This window comes from Rhopalosiphum maidis, chromosome 1, assembly GCF_003676215.2.
Source record: "Rhopalosiphum maidis isolate BTI-1 chromosome 1, ASM367621v3, whole genome shotgun sequence".
Classification (NCBI taxonomy): domain Eukaryota; kingdom Metazoa; phylum Arthropoda; class Insecta; order Hemiptera; family Aphididae; genus Rhopalosiphum; species Rhopalosiphum maidis.
This window is the reverse complement of record NC_040877.1, coordinates 75,112,829-75,134,045: the sequence shown is the minus strand read 5'-3', so window position 1 is coordinate 75,134,045 and position 21,217 is coordinate 75,112,829. Positions and strand designations below refer to the sequence as shown.

At 27.1% G+C, this 21,217-nt stretch overlaps 1 protein-coding gene and 1 pseudogene across 2 annotated transcripts; one reads left to right on the top strand and one right to left on the bottom strand.

The window, feature by feature from the left end:
* Positions 1–2,244: 2,244 nt before the first annotated feature.
* Positions 2,245–10,508, bottom strand: LOC113560658. Of its 2 annotated transcripts, XM_026966668.1 has the most exons (7): positions 10,433–10,508; positions 10,206–10,349; positions 6,447–6,501; positions 5,708–5,832; positions 4,921–5,053; positions 4,009–4,358; positions 2,245–2,598 (listed from the first exon to the last, which is right to left on the bottom strand). In XM_026966668.1, the coding sequence occupies exons 2-7, from the start codon at positions 10,278–10,280 to the stop codon at positions 2,482–2,484; spliced, it is 855 nt and encodes a 284-aa protein (XP_026822469.1). In that variant the 5' UTR covers positions 10,281–10,349; positions 10,433–10,508; the 3' UTR covers positions 2,245–2,481. The 2 variants fall into 2 exon arrangements, with proteins under 2 accessions (XP_026822469.1, XP_026822470.1); XM_026966669.1 differs by lacking the exon at positions 10,433–10,508 and having other exon boundaries at positions 10,206–10,414.
* A 5,171-nt stretch (positions 10,509–15,679) lies between these two features.
* On the top strand, positions 15,680–20,892 carry LOC114253698 (annotated as a pseudogene).
* Positions 20,893–21,217: the final 325 nt, after the last annotated feature.

The window sequence follows — 21,217 nt, the reverse complement described above, 5'->3', positions numbered from 1 at the left end:
TTTGTCGTTACCAATGTGTATACGCGCAATGCAGTTTCGCTCTTACCATACCGTTGTCCATGACGTTTCGTGACCATCATAAGCAATGCGACCGCATTGTGTTCCGTAACGATTGATTGCCGAGCTCTCGCCGTAAATCAGTAACAACAGCCGTAACTGCTATTGATGTCGTTGCGGCAGCGTTCGGCTGGCCGCCACGCAGAGAGGGTGTAACGCGTGCATAATCGCGCGTGTGACACCCGTGAACTCGTCACACGACGGGGTGCCGGAGAACGTGCGTTGGTGATTTATCGCCAAACTCCGTAGTGCCTCCTCTTTTTCGTACCCCCGATAAGCGCATCGCCGTACAGTCGTCCTACGCGAAAGCTTCAACTATAATATAAGAACCACAATTTTACGTACGTCGTCGGTTCGTCTGCAACTACTGTATCGTGGACAGCGACATATTACGTATTTGTATAATTCCACGCTGTTTACGCCGTTTATCGAAAAATACCATAACTTACACTTCGGATGACGCCGGCCGGTGCTATATCTCAGTCACCCACATACACTGATAGTAACTGATTATACGCATATTGTATGCGTACGTCTCCGATTATTGGTGTAGCACAGCTGGTTGTTGTTCCGTCCGGTGGCGCGTCGACCGTGATTTCGAAGGGGGGCAACTGCCCGGTCATTTATAAAGGGTGTGTACCGGGTGGCTGGGTTGATGGGTGCTGGATTCAATAAGAAATTGTTATACGAGATTACCTAACTACATCATCTGAATTAATATGATATTTAATAAGAATAATAACTTCAATAGTTATACAAAGAAAACACATACATAGTAAATTAATACTTTGATTATAGCATTCAGAATAAAGTAACACTTTTTTGTTGTATATAGTATTCTACATGAGTAGTGGGTACTGGGTACTGCGTAAGAGTCGAGGGCTGGTAGGTTATTCAAAAAATGTATTGCCCGATAAAATATTTCACATCGCCACGCCACTGGTTCCGTCGCCTTCCGCAAACTCAAACCGAATTTAAATATATATTACACTCGTCTTAAATACGTCTCCACCTCTCTATACGTATACAACGTGTCTACGGTCTCGTATTCATTAAACCATCGTCCAGAGCCGTTGTGATGTTTTTTGTATTAGCGATTTCCATTTCATTGAGATTGCCGTTGGCCGCCTCCCCGTTAGTACACTGAACGTCGCCAATAAACGTGCGGAAGTGACTTGTAATCATATTCCGTTCCTGCTGTTTCACATATTATATAGTGTGGTGTCTCGTAAACTAATCATTTCAAACTTATCATGCGACAAAGATCGCTGTTAATTCATCACGATATCAACTATTTATCATGGCTCAGTTTACCACCACCGACCATTGTTCGTATTACAGTGCTGCAGTGCGACACAAACGTCGTCGAGAAACGCTTTTATGATATACAGCACAACCCCTTAAGGCTAAAGAGAACAACAAAACAATATAAATACGATAAAATGCAATTTATTGAACAAAAAAATACAGTATTGTATATCGATAAATGAGCTTCGAATCAAACATCAGTGCTCTACGTAATAGAATATATAGGTAGTGTAAATTTAAATAAAAACAATAGAATATCGGCGTCCGCGATCCTATGTGCGAAAATAAAAAGAACGAAGGAAAACGTCCGGGGTTATTTTATTTAATGTATAATATGGTCTATTAATTGGACTCCGACAATTGGATGTATTTATCAAAATTCTAATACTAACAATGTATTATTTATTTATTTTTGTACATTTAGTAAACTTTAATTTTCTGAAAATTTTAATTTTAATTTTTTTTTTTTATGTATTTAGTTATAAAATATGAAATGTTATTATTTAGTATAAAAATATAAGAAATACTTTAAATGTTGTAAAGTATCAAATATACTTATGTTATTAGTTTATAAATTTTAATAAATAATATAATTTTTAAGTATGGCTTAAAAAACAGTTTCGTGATTGCGTACGATATTACAGCCGCAGTGATAAATGTAGATAATGTCTTATAAGTAATGACGTTAGAATTAAAAATAATACATATAGGTACCCTCGTTGTTTTAGATTTTATTAATATTATAAAGTATAATATTTCTAAATCTATTTTATAATAGTATGTACAAATTTGAAATTATCATATTGTAAACCATAATTGTATATTTGATTATCTGTATATTCTTACTCTATAATAAAAACATCAAACACGTAATAAATGTTTATATAGTGAGTATGAGTTATAGTGTATTATATATAGTATAATATTCCAAAAAAAATAAACAGTACAGTCTCATAATGATTCGTATTTTCAAATGAACACAATATTACTTATATGATATTACACGATCTCTTATAGTATAATAATATGTAATATCGGAAAAGTGTATCATCGTCCATCGATTACGCTAAACGTATAAAATACATATATATTATATAATTTTGTGCTTTGGACCATCTACATTTTTCTCACGGAGCGTTGATCGTAAGGCGGTAAGTACGCTGGAAGGTTATAATATTCTTGGGGGTATTGTACCTCTACAGAAGAGGGCCCAGCTTGCATTTGCATCGAATTCTGAAATTAAAAAAATATCAACATTAAATCATACTCGTAATTGCCGAATACGTTTTTACGAAATCTAAATGTTATTATTATAATTTTCAATCATTAAGCGTCGTAATCATTGTTAAGGAATTTTAATCAATATTATTTTTATCGTCCGATCAATTTTCCGAAAAAAAAAATTGGTTTGGATTATTGATCGATATTGACTAGACCGCAGCTATGCATGTTGTTTTTTATTTTTACCAGTCACTTATTGATTTACATTGTGTTAGATGTCACTGTTCATTTTAAATAAACCTTAATTAGCAACCGATCGAATTTCATTGGTAATAATTCCGATAACAAACGAATTGAGTAAATCGATACCCTATATTTTCAGCATTAAAAAAAAAATAAGTACATATATGTTATAGCAATGATGGAAAACAAACTAGCAAACATGGTTTTGTCAACTAAACACAAAATACGGATTGTATTTTATCGATCAAAATACAAAATAAAACAACATATTAAATTAATTATTATTATTGATTTAAATGATGGAATAATAATTTAGGAACATCTCCCGTTCCTCCATTACATCACTCTGCATTCACGCGCATTATTGATCACTTACTATACAAAATATAATATTATGCATGCAATGCACTTAATGTATGTTATCTTACAAACTAAGATAACTTCAAATTATTTTATATTTGAATAATATTAACATTAATATAGATTTAATAATTATAAATATAAAAATTAATTTTTTCTTTTATCTGTCACTCTATCTCTAAGACTTTTAATCCATGTTTTGCTATATATATATATATTACTGTTATTAGGTAGATTTTAAATTAATATTAACGTAACGTAGAACGGTGAAATAGCTGGTTAATAAAATAAGTACTCCAAAAATTAAAATGGAACATTTTGTGTTATTAGATTCACATAATATCTCAATATATTAATATATTATACTAAATAATCAAAACGTGTACGTACTATACTACTATCGAAAAAATAATCGATTCGAATTTGGTGTAAATTATAATTCATATTTTACTTTCTGGAATGGTTCAAATAAGATATTTTTATTTTTGTACAAATTACACATGTTGTTTATATTTTGGATAAGTTTTGGTGCAATTTACTACAACCATATTATAATCGTTTTTAACCTTCAAATCAAAATACAAAATGTATTTGAAATATTTCAAATATCACCCTTAAACATTTGAATATACATAAAGGACATATATATAATATATGTACCTACCACCTAGGATACGTCAAAATTTTGGGATTGTCAATTTATATACACAACTTAAATAATATAAAAATAATCAATGATAACAATATTTTATTGGTTAAGCTACATAATATTATAACAACGATTTCTTTCGATATAGTGATTTCGGTGTTGTGTCTTACTTGAAAGTGTTGTTCGATGCCATTGTGCCCACTTTGACCGTGATGCAGTTGAGGGTAGATAGGGGTCGCCACCGGAATTGGAAGCGTTGCACCGTTGCAGCGTGCCCATCCAGCTTCCTGTTGCTCTTGTAGTGGTGGTGGTGGTGCGCTCTGTGCTTGGTAAATCGGGTTTGGTGCAGACGGAGCGCTAAGCGTAACGTTTACGGAACCATTGGACGAGTTTTGATTTACGACCGCCACATTGCTTTGGCGCGCGACAGCCGATGACGCCGTGGGTAACGATCTCGAAATTACGAACAGTTCGTCGTCGTAAAAACTTTTTACCACGTATATCTGGCACAGGTGGATGACTATATGGATTTAAGCAGGTGATTATAGTGATTAAAACTTAAAATAAACTATTACATTTTAATAATGGTACCTATGTATAATATATATATCGTTATCACATGGTTGGGTAAGATGGGCATTGTGCTGTATTTCGAGTTAATACTTTTAAAACTATTTATTAGTATCATTATTATGAATATGAGTGTTTATAGTATATCTGTTTATAACTATTATTGTTCATTCCTTTGAAAAAAATACTTTTTGTCAAATATTGAACATGTCAATGCCTATGTCGACACATATGAATAATTACTAATTCTTATTGCTTCTTGTTCACATTAATATATTTCTATCTAAATCTGTATCGCGTGAATGGTATTATACCTTTTAGATATATTTCTTTTCTATTGATAACAAATTGAAAAAATTGTATCGTTTTGTTAAGTAACACCGATTTAATGAAATACAATTACGACTTTAAAAGTGGTGCCCTTTGACTAAAGAGTGGATATCTACAGTGATATTGTACGTCATATTATAAAATTCATAATATTATTATTATTACTATTATTATATACTTACTGCATATTGGTATTGAATAATAAAGTATGATGGGATAGTAATTTTTGATCGTGATGTAAGTAACAGCCAGTATATGAAACGACAGGAATATCGTGTTGATCGCTAACCACTGATAGATTTTATGAATTTTGTGCTAAAACAATTATTAATAATATAATTTTTAATAATACAATCTGAATTTATTAGAAGATTAGAAATAAATAAAAAATTCTAAATGTTATGTCTACGAAAACGGATCTCGCGAATATGTTTTTATTACAAAATTACTAAATTTGGTAGGTATCTAAATTAACTGTTAGTTTCATGACAATATTATTCTTGTAAACACTAATTTATTTTTTACAATGACAAAACCATATGGTTTTTAATCATAGATGTTTCTAATTATTAGACGAAACTAATTAGTTTACCTCAGGATTAATTTTTATCAGTGTTTATTTTTTGTTATCCGTTATGATTTGTTGATTGTTGTCATATAGCTCCTTTTATGCTACCAGGAATCAGGATACAGCCATTATAATAAATATATGTATATATGTAATATAATATACAAGTAGCGTAAGTAGAGAGATAACATTATTGACTGATATACAGATTTTTGAGGCAGGGACTTTATTAATTTAGGTATAGAAAGAATCCTCTCAACAATTTTAAATAAATAAAAATAGTAATAATTATAATCATGCACATAATCCCAGATAATCATCTACGTCATATTTTGAGTGTAAATTAAAATTAATTAACATTTGATGTACAAAATTATTGTACAAATTACAAATTTACTTACGTCATACGTTGATTCTTTCAGATAATAATTCACGTTAAGGAACACAGATATTAGAAACAAATAACTGAATATGGTAAAATCGTATAATATTTGTTCTGTGCGTGAGTTGTAATAGTAAAAGTCATCTGAAAAACAATACATATTAGTAAACATAATATATTGATTATTCTTTAATTTATACACAATTTTATAAAAAATTGATTTAATTTTAAGAATCTCCTTATTTTACGAATCAACTATATTATATTTGTATATTTGTATGTGTAAATAATTAATTAATTTCTATTTTTATTCTATAGATAATCTCTTTTTATATTAATTGTGTTTTAGAACATTTGTATTTAAAATAGTGTAATACAAATTTATGATCTGGATAGAAAATAGGATAAGTATTATACAGTGAATTATTTTTAATCATAAGCTACCAGAGTAACCTCATTACCTTAGTTGTATATGATGTACACATAATTATTGTAAATTATAATATTAATATATTATCTATTATTTTAATAATTAACAGTGACAAAGTGAATAACTTAGTGTTAATTAAGTTAAAATTGAAATATTTAAATCAATATTTGTATGTACTTATATCGAATGCATATCAGCCATGCATCAATTAATAATATATAATTTATAAGTACTTTAAATAGATAGAAAACGAAAGCGTTTAAGACCGAAATTAGTACAATAAATAATAATGATGTGTAAATTGATAACCGTTATACCATGCACTTACCGTAGAATGGATTTAACAACACGAGGCATTTTATCAAAAGTAGCACACCAATCCACTGGAAAATAAAAAATAACAATTATTATTTTAAAATATATTTATCATAGATTATATGATGTTATTAAAATAAACGTTATCATTCTCGTATTGCGCTTGTGTACACAAACAATAATAGGTAATAATAAACTGTATTAGTAAATTATAATATTAAGAGGACATCACACCCGCATGTGTTGTCTCTGTCTTACATACATTATGCGTATAACATAACTAATTTTCGTTCAATAGAATCCATGTTATGTTGTTAGCTTCAATAGTTTAATGTTAAAGTGAATTTATCTATCACCAATAACTTAAAAGTTAAAATATTGTCGGAATATTACGTAGGCTTTTATTGATATTTTAATTTTTAAATAAGTTATAGCTATGTAAAATATTATAATATTAAAATTCTCATAACTCACTTTAAAATAAAAAATATCAATAAAAGCCTTCGTGATGTTTTAGATAGTATTATTACCTTTAAGTTTAATGATAGGTACGTTTATTCAAGTATTAAAGTTAACAACATAAAATGGATTTTGCTGAATGCAAATTTTCTATGTTGTATGTATGTAAGACGGAGACATCACATAACATGCGGTTGTGATGACTTCTTAACAAAATAATAAAATCATTAATTTGGGGGTTATTCCTCCTCAGATTATCTTAGATATTACGTTAATTGGGTCCCAGATTTGTTTTGGTAATATATATTATACACTAATATACTATTGATAATTAAAATATGTTTATCACAAAGCAGAAATCGATATATACAACAATGATAAGTTGAACTGGACACTGGTTAAATAGTTTCGATGCAAAATGATTGGTCGTACACGACATTTCAACGCGTGAAATTTTGAAAATGTCTCTCCCACTCAGAAGTATTTTAAATACCTATACTCAACTACCCGTAGAATCGTGATGCTTGGTGTGAAATTATAAAAAAAAATCCAGACTGCGTTCCTGACACATATAGTACATTATCTACTTTAAATACGTATCCTATTAACAAATTGTATGGAAATCGAATTGTGATTAGAAAAAACAAATGAATAGACGCGTTCCAACATGAATTAAAATAATCTTTGGTTTTAACGATGTATTTAATTTTAAAGATTATAACATATTAATATTTTGTATAGTGGAAAGTGTAAAGTATAGAACTTGAAATGAATATATCATTTGCGACAGCAAAATATGACATATAACACGGAAATTATACTGTTTCAAATATGTCTAAGTACCCGTGTAGTTAATAAGCTTATGTACGATTATCGTTTAATCCGTACAACTTATATAATTAGTGTTATATAATATGCTGTATTGATTGGAACGCCGTTTTATGCTTTCAATGTAATATTATTATCTCGGCTATTCTGTATGCAATACTATTGTCATAGAAAATAATACCAGTAAACAGGCGCTATATAATACTATTATATGGTTATATCATGTAAACATTTAAATAATAAAATTAGTTACAAGATATAAAAATATATACCTATATAAATTGATATATTTTTTATATTGTTTACACTTTTACACCCTTTTTTCAGTTGATATAATATTGCACATATGTATTTATGGTATTATAATATTATACTCTCAATATTGAGTGGGCATGGCGTGAATGTCGTATATGCGTGGAATTTTCAACTAACCTGATGTATAAATAATTTATTTAGTATTTAAGTATGTTTTCAGCAAATCGTATAATTTTGATTCGTTAGTGCGAGGTGATAGAGTTTACAAAATAAAAATGAAAATGTCCATTCATTTTTATTTTGTAAACTCTATCACCTCGCACAATTTTCTTTTTTCTATAATACAATCACGTGTCTCATGATATTTAATTTGTATTTAGATTAAAAATTGATGTTTAAATAAGTTCGTGATAGTAAATAGGTTATAAGTTTTCCAAAGGCATTTAGTAAAGCGCCATTAAAGTTTGAGAAATTTTTTTTATTTCAAATTTTTATGTCAAATAAAAATATTAAAAACATATCGTTTGTTGTTTAAAGAAATTTGGTTAACCTTTTAATGTTAACCACTTATAAATTGAGTGTTATATGTATAAAGCTATATAACATAGTGACGTTTTTAAAGTATTATCATTTATAATATTATAGTTGTATTATTGCCATAGGTATAATATAGTTAAGAGTGTTAATACTATAATTTTATTGTTTTAATAACACTAAAATAATGTATTCTACGTAGCTATTGTACCTACAATCATTACTCATTAGTTAATTGATGAAATAGCCAAAAGGTACTCGAAAAATTAAAATAAAACTTATAAATTTAGAAAACGAGTTATAATTGAATTATACATACATATGTAATGCTTAGGTATATTATAATAATAATAAGTGATTAGGTAGGTATAGCTATAGATACCTCTACGGCTCTACTTATATAAATCCATAAAATAAATAACTATCTTTACATATGTTTAATTCATGTTAGATATTATTAATTATTACCACTAATACATGAGAAATGAAGAGTATACAGTGTATTTACCTATTGTTTATTTAGTAGTTATTACTTATTAGTACCTATAACACTAATAAAATTAAAAATATTATTGTACAAAATGTGTAGACAATTGTATAGCATTATAATATACAATAATATTTCGTGTTTTATGCGACAGAATACTACTAAAATTAAAATCTCGTAAATAAATTTTTATTGTCATTATTAACAAAAATAGTTGTATTAAATGCAAAAACATTTTTTTTTTTTTTAATCCAAATAATAAATTAATTATTCAGGAGCTTAATTAGGTATAAATAATGTAGAGTTGAAATAAAAAACATACTTTTATCTCTCTCCTAACGTTTTGGATCGTCTTACAATTCGATTTATTTTTTCTATAGTGGAGTCTCTATATGATAGAATAAAAAGGTATGTTTATTGGAAAAATTTCGAGAAGATTGATTAAAAATATTCATAATGGCAAATCCTTACTAATAATTAGATAAAAATATATAGGTATTAAATAAATTAATAGGGAACAAAATTTATTTTTAAATCATTGAGATGGTGCACATATGACAATAATAAAAATTATGATACCTATATTAATATACGATTATCAAAACCTTTGATTTTTAAACAATACACTTTCATTTATATTTTATAGTGTAAAAGCACTTCATGGAATATTCAATTGGATGTTCATTCAAATTCTACGATTACGATCAATGTATTCGTATTATATAACGATTCGTCATGTGCGTTACAGAAGAGCTGCACTTAATTACGTAACTACGATAGGTAAATATTAACGGTTAAAAATTTAATTAATTGTTTTTGGTATTCTAAAATTGTAGAATTATGTGAAACCATGTTCTTATTTTTTTAAATAAAATAAATCATTATCCTTTTGGATAAAATCTCTATACAAGTGAATAAATAAATCCAATTTAAATGCTCATTGCGATATATTATGTTCATTGACTCATTGACATTATATTATACATAAAAGTGTTTGTGCCGAACATATTATTTATTCGTGTCCTAAGTCGTAGTGTCGAGTAGGAAATCTATACCTTCGCGTGTCGAGAAATATTAATTTTACTGTTTCAATGTAAAAACCGAAAATCTGTCGTTCTGAATATGAAAAATAATAAAAAAATAAATTTAAAAAACGGACGTAAATTATAAACCGTTTACATGTAGAATACATAAATATAATATACTTACAAAGTCCAATATTGAAATTATCCGGGCACCGTACCGGACGTTGGTGCAGCCCAGAAAACATTTGGCGGACGTCATGGTCGTGATGGTCCGCTGTAGCGGGACGAATCGATCACACTAATACTGACGTCTGAGGCTGCACAATTACTGTATAATATAATTACATTTCAATAAAAATATACTGTCGTTTTGTAATTTTGTATCGTGTCGATAAAAATAGGCATAGGTACCTAAGTCGTATATATTATGCCTACGACGATATTCTTAGGGTCCTTGATGAGCGGTCCTACGGCGACATCTCGATTTACAAATGGATCAAGACAATATAATATATAGGTACCTAATATATGTTATACAATTTTAAACATGGAGCTACCGCTGGTGTGACGAATACGCGACTACTGAGCGGGTGCACTATAAGTATACGTATATTTATATAATACATATTACACATCGCGCGCCTTCCATCAAAGATAAAACGAATTTGATGTGTGCGACGGTATATTATGTGCAATCTAATATGTGTATTATATACTTATGTATACAGTCAGCTCTAAGTAACCTAAAGCTCGTCTCGAACTCTCAAAATTTTAAAGCGGTCGTTTCCTTTTTCGGTCATTACAGTTTTCTTAAAAATTTACAATTATGTAACAACTGAACTTAACAATTTTTTATTAATTAAATATAATTATATCCATAGATGTGATTTTAAAATCAAAATTATTACACAAAATTGTATGAAAAAAAAAATACCTTCATGAAAATTTAAAATTTCCAATAATATTATTCAAATAAAATGAACATATTCATATAATACATATCTATAATAGATAAAAGGTTATTATTAAAATAAAATATAGTTTCATAAATAAATTGAAAATTACGATTAAATTTTATTTTTTATAATTAACGATATTTATTTGACAAAATTATGTGTAAAAAAATAATAAAATAAAATAATTTACAAGAAAATGCTTTGAAATAATATTACCTTATAGTCATATTAAAAACTAATTTTTGTTTGACAAAATTTACTGTTTTTAATTTAATGTAAGTTTAATTTCGTTTATAGTTTGTAATTTGAAAATATAGATAAACCAGAGTTGCTTCTTGTTTAATATAATATTAATTAAATTGTTAATTGTCAAGTCCAGTTGTTATAATTGTAAATTTTAAAGAAAATTGTATTAGCTGCAGAAAAGGGAAGGGTTTATTTTGGCCGAAAAATTCGTCCCAATTCGACCGATAGCGACTGCAGGAGAGCCTAAAATTGTACAATAAAATGTCAAACTCAAACGTTAATATTTGTTCTTTTATAGGTATTAAAAACTATAAAAAATCATTAATAATATTCTTAAATACGTGATTACTCATTATTATACATATAATAATAAAATTTGTTTGAAATTTCTACTGAAAACTCAAGTTGTATATGCAATTATTTACTGTGAGTTTTTTTTTTATTTATATGTGTTATTTTCGACTTGCCATTATTTTAAATTGTATTTATAGTTTATTTAGTATTTACATACAATTATCATTAAATCTTGATTTTGGCCAAAATTTTGAAATTGGACTTTCATTCGATTATGATAGTGTATATTTATAATGTTTTATATCTAAAGATGTTTTTGTTGGTTGGAGCCCAAAGTTAACCAGGGTAAATTATCTCCTGCAAGACCTAATTTTAGAAGATCTATTGCCGGCTGCACTTGCATCAGAGTGTTTTTTCTCTTTAATGCCTCGAACTTCTTGAGTTACAAACACCTGACTGTATAATGTATCATCATGTTAGATAATCCTTTGTAAACTTTATTATAAAAATAATACAGCAATTGATTATTTTATCACTGCACCGTTATCAGCTGTGTCCTGTGTGTAGGGTATATATTAAGCCACTCTAAAAATGTTGTAATATATAAATTACTATATATAGTATAATCCATGTTAGTTATTATACGAGCTTGCGGGTTAAGGACCCCGGTGCTTCGAATACATCAAAACTGCCACGTGTCGGTTGAAATAATATTGTTGTTTTCGTATTTCTTATAATATTATTATTTAATATTATACAAACAATTTAAATACATGACATAATCATAGTTTATATACACTTTTCACTTGATTTATGTTAACATTTTAAAAGTCGAATTACTAATTTCCATTGGGCGTTTAAAATATTCAAGTATAATCTGTTTAAATAAAAAAAATGTCCAAACTAACTAATAATCAACTTACAGTCAAAACACTCAAAACTATGATGGGCATAAAGAATTGCATACGGTTTGAAATTCCATAATACCTTATAGTACCATAATGCAGTGGCGCACTCATTTTTTAAACATTTTAATTTTAAAAATGGACTCGTACATATTTTCATTTATTCATTTATTGTATTTTTTTTTCTCAGATTTTTTTTCAAAATATGCTGAAAATGTTCTTAAAACAAATTAGATCGTATCTTCTACCATAAACTTCCCTCCAGAGTGAAGATTTTAAAATTTTTTCATTGTAAAATCAATATATTGATCACCCGCAACTACAAATCTAAAATAGTGAAATCGATGTTATTGACTTTTGTAAGCTATACTATAAGCTTTTGTTGATTTGTATTTGTCTAACCTGCATGACAACATTATTGATTTTAAATTTGTTGAGTCAATAAGAGAATAATAATATTGGAACAACATTTATAGGCTATCAGTAGAAAGGTATCTACATATTATTTTTAGTGGCGATGAACACGATTACGAAACAATAATTATATATTATTCACGTTTTACTATATTAAACTATATGGAGATTAATATAGTGATTACTGTCTACTGATGAGTATATTTTGATGAACTACAAAAAATAACTATAACTATATTGAAAGATTATATTTATAGGGAGGGTGGTTGGTAAGTATGTAAGAAAATTAAGGATAAAATACTCGAAATCGTATGTCGGTGATTGATTTTAGAATTATTATTTTTTTTTTTTTTTTTTTATATTCCGACTTCTTGATTTGTGTATCAATTTCATGAAAAGATTTAGTTACGGAATATTACAATATTTAGCTATCAATATGCACTTAAATAACTCTTTTATATTACGTGGGTAATAATATTTTTCTAAAGAACACAATAAAAATTTGTAAATAGTAAATAAATTATCATTTTATGTCTTTGATTATTGATTATAAAAGTGTAAGACACTATAACCAAATTGGTACTAATGCTGTTAGGTAGATATTTAACGCAGGTATTAAAATAAAATACATAGAACATATATAGGTACGTCATAATTTTTTTATACTATTATTTTATTGTACTGTAAATTAACAAAACGCCTTCGTAATAAATTTAAATCTGAAGAGAATAGACTTATTATGACGTATTTATAGTATATAATAAAATGTATTTATTATGTATCTGACGAGCGAAAGATAATATTATACGAGTAAATAACTATAGTAAGCACTTACCATATACGTTTGAAAAATTATGATAACGTTCGCATGCATTTATAATGGATGGCAGCGAATCAATGATAATATTAATTCAAATATCTGTGTAAGGGATAATCAGTTAAATAGTATTCCTGGGATAGTATTACTCATCTTCCCCTAGTTTTTGAGAGGCATTTATTTTATCTTATCTCAAGACGTCGGTACGAAATAATGCAGTCGAATATCGCAACTTTTCTGGCGGGCCGTGACTGGTAGTGGGCAGCTGGCAGTTCATATAAATAATACTTAAAGCATTTCTGCATAATGGCTGTAGAAATAATATATATGAAAACTATTATTGTTATTTAAATGTATAAAATATAAGCGATTTATTAGACAATAAGAACTATGTACATTTTTTTTAAATTTAATATTATATTCTGTTTTTGTTAGGTACAAAATATGAGTTATTTTGATCAATATTTACTTCTTTAAGGGCATTCTGCTCTATACAATTTTAAAAATCACAAATTTTATTTAGAATGAAACTAATTTGAAAACCGGTCAAATAGTTTTTCTGGATCAATTTTTTTCAAAGTCTACGTGACAAATTATTTATGTATACTATATACTAATTGTCTAAGCTACGACATTTTGAAAAATTTATTTAATCAAATTGTATGTGGTATTTTGTAACAGTACTTTAGTATTTACATAATATATAAATTATTCAACTCTGAATTAGATGGTTGTTTTATTGTTATATAGGGCTTTGAAGAATTCTAACAAATAGGCTCAATGCTATAAGAAATAAGAATACAAAATTGTAATTATTAAAGTCAAGTCTCAAACGGTTTATATTTAATTTAGAAAACGATTCAATATAAATACGAAAAAAAATTAGATGTACTTAATAAGTAGTAAGTATATCTACTACAGTCGTTCTCAATATTTAATTACTAATAATGTCTAATAAATGCTATCTGTCAAAACAGTTCGTTGCTGAGAGATTCACATTGATAATTTAACATAGTATTATTGTTATAATTACATAATATTATACAATAATAATATAATTATAAATTTTATTATTAATAGATCATATTATATTGATATATACGCTTATTATATATCAAATAACTAAAAAATACAACTATTAACATTTTTCAAATATAAAAATCGTGCAAACGATAATTTTTATTGACAATATATAACAAATAACTAATAATTATATTTTATTGTTTAGGTTTTCAATGATGCATATCTTCTAATTTTATTCAGTTAAATTTGTTCAACATGATTATTGAATGAAAACTAAGATTATAAATTATAATATACAAATTACATTATTCTATGGCCTATAACGTTATTTTTTTCCCTGTTTAACCAAACATGTTCTTTATACTAGTATAATGATCTATGTGTTTATCTGACAGCAGTGGAAGCTCTGTGTGAACAATACTACTCGTCTGCTGTCATCTGACCTGGCCTCTGGCCGATGACTTATTTTACAAAATAACTGGTAAAGTAGTAACTTTGAGTTTATTCGTAGTATATCATAATTATTATCTATGTGCCTACCTAATTTTTATTTTTTTCTCGTTCAAAAGTAACAAAATATATGAACATTTTTATTTAGTTCCTTGAATTGTAATCCACAGTAATTTGAAAATCGATTATATTATTTATTATTTCATTATTGCTTATTGAAATTTGAAAGTGATTGCAAAAATCTAATTTTATTTAAAAGACGTCAGGTAAAATTATTATGTAATATTTTACCAATAAATTGAATATTATTAATTTTAAACATCTTAAATAAAAGAATAAGAATAATAATTTTAAATAAGTTTTTAGTTTTCAATAATACAATTTTAATTTCTACGTCTTTGATATTGATACTTTTATACCTATTGTTATTTTTTGGAAAGATTAAAAAAAAAATTGATTCAACATTTCATCCGAGTTATTAATGTCTTTTTATATCAAACATTATTTATTAATCGAATTAAACTGTTTATTCTTTTTTTCTAGTGGAATAATAATGTCATTAATAACTAAAACTACAGTAAATGTTTGGGAAATGGAAAAAGGATTGATATTATTTTATTTATTGACAAAAACGATGTCCACAATAGTGAATATTGGAAGAACGAATGTTTTCGTCGCATAAATGCTAAATATCCATTTCAAAAGTTGTAAATATTTTTAATATTAGTTTCATTATTATTGTGTATATTGTAATCAAATTGGTAAATTACATTTGTATAAGTGATTAATAATATATTATGTTTAAAGAAACATAAATTAAAATACAAATAGTAGGTATCTGGCGATTGGCATTTAATAACTTATAACTTAAGACCTTAAGTATTTTGCTTAATTTACATTACAAAAATCCTTTTATTCATCCATGTTCAATTAATTAAATTATTGTCAAATAGTCTACCTAATAAGTAAATGATACTTTGTCTCTTTATCGATTTACAACTGTTTCTGATCTTATTTTAACATTTTACTTTCGTAATAATCGTATACCTTTATAGCTGTAATCTTAAAAATCATATATATTGTTGTGTTTAGAATCTATAGCCATTAGAAAATGGTGATTTTAATATGAAAGTTCATAAAAATATTAAATATTTAACTTCAATTATAATAGAAAAAAATTGTAAGACAAAACAAATGGCGATAATATTTTGAAAAGATGAAACAAACATATTTTTATTTGTAGACGACACAGATGAAAAAATAATATTATTTTATAATATAATGCTATTATAGTAAAAACAATATAATTTTCTTCATATTTATACTTCTGTTGCGTGTGCTAATTGAAATCAATAATCTAACTATTTCACAAATATTGTTTTACTAAGAAAATTCATAGATTATTAATGATTTAATACTTTAATATAATTTTAATTAATGTAATATTAATTTTGTGTTGAGTACCTAATGAGTAAAATTCTAGATAAAAAAATTATGTTATTATCTATATAATTATTTTTAATTTTTCGATTAGTTAATTTAAAAGTACATTTTATATGTAATTCTCAGATAGAATGTTATTTAATTATTTTATACTTTATTAAATTAAACTTTTATACATATTTATAGCTGAAAGCGGCTATGTACTATAAATGTATAAACGACTGATAATTCTGGTATATAATAATAATAAAATAATTATCCCGCTATAGTATATAGGTACGCTACTACAGCATTTCCCAAAGTGTGTTCCGCGGGACAATCTTAAAGGTTTCGCCAGATGTATGTGATAATTATTGAGAAATTATTATAAATTATGGTTGGATTATTTATACTATTAAAAATTATTATTTTATATTATTTAAAAAAGTGGGGTTCCACGAAACAAACTATTTCTCAAGGGTTCCGTGGTCGTAAAAGTTTGAGAGCCGCTGCGCTACTATTATACTAGTACGATTTATCTCTAATAAAAACAATCTTTGTCCATGTTTTGCAGATCACACACGTTAACGAATATATTGAAAAATACCTACACTGGTTATACTTATCAGTAGGACTCGGAAATTATAGTCAATTTTTAGCTTTTTAATAACAAAAAAATAAGCTCAAAAATAGCAAAACAAATTGGGAAATTTAATAAACAAAATAAAATTATCAAAAGAAAATTTTTTTTTATAAACCAAATTTGAAAATTTCACGGTTTTAAATATGGTAGTAGATATTTAGGAATTAAAGGTATTTAGTCTTACTCTAAATATAACGAATCTGTAATTGTGTAATTGCAGTATATAGTGTGTCTAATATTATTATAAAAACAACTTAATTATTAGGAATTAATGGAATAAATTGTATGATGTTACCGGCGATAACAATTAACATCCAATAACATAACTACTATTTGAAAATCAAAATACATGTTTTCATTCACATATTTTTGTACTTAATTAAAGTTGTATTGTTTATTTCTTTGTTACACAAAAATATGCCTATAATTAACACCCAAAACTAAATAATTGTGCAAAATAGCACAAAAATTAGCAAAATAAAGTTTTCTTATACATTAGAAAAGTGTGAAATAAATGTATCTTACTTTGATGATTCATGATGATATACCAAAAAAAAAGTATTTGCTAAACTTTCGAATCCTACTTATTATCATTATTAAGTATGTATTTGTTTTCATAGATACAAAACAAAAATGATTCTTTTTAATCTTGTTATATGATTTGGACTCAACACTGTCAATTTTTTCATAATTTACACCTAGTTGTCTGTCGTTAGTCTAAAATTAATATTAATTTTAATACACCCATTTCATTTTTGTATTAAACCCTCGTGCAGGTTCAGGACAAACATTATAAACCGTGACCGGAAAATCGTGCGCACTCGTGTATTCTGTGTACGTGAGTCAATATGCGTCTGTTGCTAAAACGGGTCGAAAAACGAAAACAGCACGCAAAACACACCTATGACAAGACAGGAAGAAAAAAGCAGCATGGCGTCCGACGTCGAAAACGAACTGCGGACAATCAGGGAACGGTTGGCAGGCTACCGGTACTTGACGGCACAGGGCTGGGCGCGGCCAGTCGCGTACGATTTTGAGTTAATTTTCCGGACGGTTTTCCGCGGGGACAGCGGCGAGTTGTGGCTGTACGGCCAGCGGAGGCCGTTGCCGTCTCCCCGCGAACGCGTTAGCAGCGTCATTGGATTCAGCTGCAATCGCGATGAGACACACTGCATCAAGGATAAGAGTAATTATTGTTGTCCTGCGACTCATTATTATCTCATATATTCAATATCACTTAACTGTATAGGACAGTTTCTTAAACGAGGTTTCATCAGTTTTCGTCCTGAAAACAATACGCGTTTTATATTATTCAAATTTAGATTTTTAGAATTTTCTTATTACTTTGATTTTTCACATTGCTTTACTTTGTCCTGTGACGGTACATAAATATTTTTTTGAATTTCATTTTTTACACCTATCGCTTGCAAACGATTTTTTCCAATACATTTTATGTGTAGAAATCTATAAAATCCAAACGAATATAATACCTGCTATCGTGTACAGCGATAAAATACTACCAGACCTTTTTCTAAACCAAAATAAAAGACTATACTTATATAAATTTAAATATTTAAAAAGTATCGATATTATTAAAGTTTTGCGAATTTGTTTATATTATTTTTATTATTTCTACGAGTTACGAATATTGACGTCCTGTTTTATTATTATATATCTTATATAGTTCTCGAGAAAAATAATGCCAAAAACCGCAAATCGTCAAATAAAATAATATTACCGACACCAAGGCCGTTATACGAAAATTGAAACCTGTGGTACCCACGATAACAGCTCCCATCGAACTGCTGCAATCTGACGACGATTGTGAGAAACCGAGTGAGCATACTATTTACAGTTTATTTTTTACAGAGTATATATACATTATTTAGTTGATAAAGAATATAATAAAACAAAGAATCATTAAAAAATCGAAATTAGTGAAATTATCACAAAGCATAAACATAATATGCCCGGTACATTAAATAAATATATCTATATATTATACAATTTTACACCACTTTTACAAATAAGTATTGTATTTATTATTCTAGAACATTTTGATTTCATTAAAAAATTATCAAATCATAACTTATTCACATACCTATAGTGTTTTATATCTTACAATATAATACGATTTTATCTCATAATATAATTTATTAAATATAATTATAGAATATATTATATTATTATATTTATATATACTAACACTGTAAAGTTATCTGAATACCTATTGATTATAGTTATAAAATTATATTTTTTTTTTGATTATTTGAATATCATATAACTATTCTGTTATAGCTATGCAACAACCAAACGTACCAGTGATTAAAATAATTCCACAAAATATTTGGGAATTAGATTCAGATATTGATATTATTTTATTCATCGATACGGAAGCCATGTACATGGACGATTGGAAAGATGAAGTGGTGGAACGTGTCAACGACCATTATCCTTTCAAAAACAGGTATTATTATAAATATATTAATTTTGGATGATTCAACCAAGATACTCCATTACTACAGCAAAAACTTAGTGTTTTTGAATAAAGCATTATGATGGGTTATAAAAATTAAGTAATTAACTACGCAATTGATTGTATATTGTTATTTACATCGTTGATTACTATACAACGACATATTGACATTTTATACTTTTATAATATTACTCAATACCGAGAGTTTTTAAGAAGTTCAATATAAGTAATTTTCTAAGTACGTGCGCGTAATTGTCTTGTAATTATATGCGTAATAATTTATTATGAATCATTAGCATAAAAGTATTATATTATATAATAGTAATTGTAATGGAAAAGGAATAGCGGAGCTTATGGCCCTATGCACGCATGCTAATAAAACTTTACCCAAATATAAAAGTAGTAATATCAATTTTGATTTTTTTTTGTCAAAAAAGGAATCGGTTTGTTTTGCAAATGGTTGTATTAACCTAATATATATATTTATATATTTTTAAAAACATTTTTTTAGTTCAATATTACATAAATATAATTTGTTAATATTTAAAAATTATTAAATCTAAAATTTAAAAATCTAATTTTGAATAGCTTAAGAGTTTGATTTCAAAGTTTTCAAGTTTTGACTTCATGAAAAATTTAAGTATGTTTTAGAAGTTTTATCTGATTAGTGATTACTATAATAGTTGGTACGATTGTCTATTTTGATAAAAAAAAACACAGCCAGAATAGATCCCCTAATAGTATTCCTTAAATACTTATATATGCATGCTTGGAAATTATTTTAGATAGATATCTACTAGTCTACTATATTTATTGTATATTATTATTTTGTCTAATTATGGTCTAGAAATTTTCGAAATTAATACATTTTAATATCTATCAAAATCAGGTTATTGAAAGACATACAGATAATGCCCGTTGGTGCGGGCACCGTACATGTATATCGACAAAATGGCGTTTCGATATTCTGCATATTCTTCAGCAACAACACGATTATCCTCAGCGACTGGATGGAAATTGCTCTGATCAGCATCAAAAGAATGTTAACGGGTTACGTACAATTGGGCCATCCACAGGACTTATCGCTCTCAGAGTTTCAACTGAATATCTACAGTAATCTTTATTTTTTTTCCAATCGGTGTTCACGTACGACACGGTTGTGCTATGGTTATGTGGTAGTAGTGTTGTAGTCCCCAAGGAGAGGGGGGGAGGGGGAATCAATTAAGATTTTTTACGATTTTCATTTTCAAACGTCTTTTCTGCATTTTTAGATTTCAATATTTGTATAAACTTTTTATTTATTTTTTATGTAACAAATGCAATTGTTTTATGTTTACACCTGATATTAAGTGTGTTTTAAGTTTGTCCATTTAAATATTGACAAGCCTATTAAATTGTATTATAATAATATGTACCAAACATAATGTACCTATTGAAGATTGTTTAACCATTGGGATATATTCAAATGTACAACCTACCGTACAAAATTAAAATAAATTTAACACCTTTTTATATTACTTTGTAAAAAAAAAATGTTGAATTATAAAAAT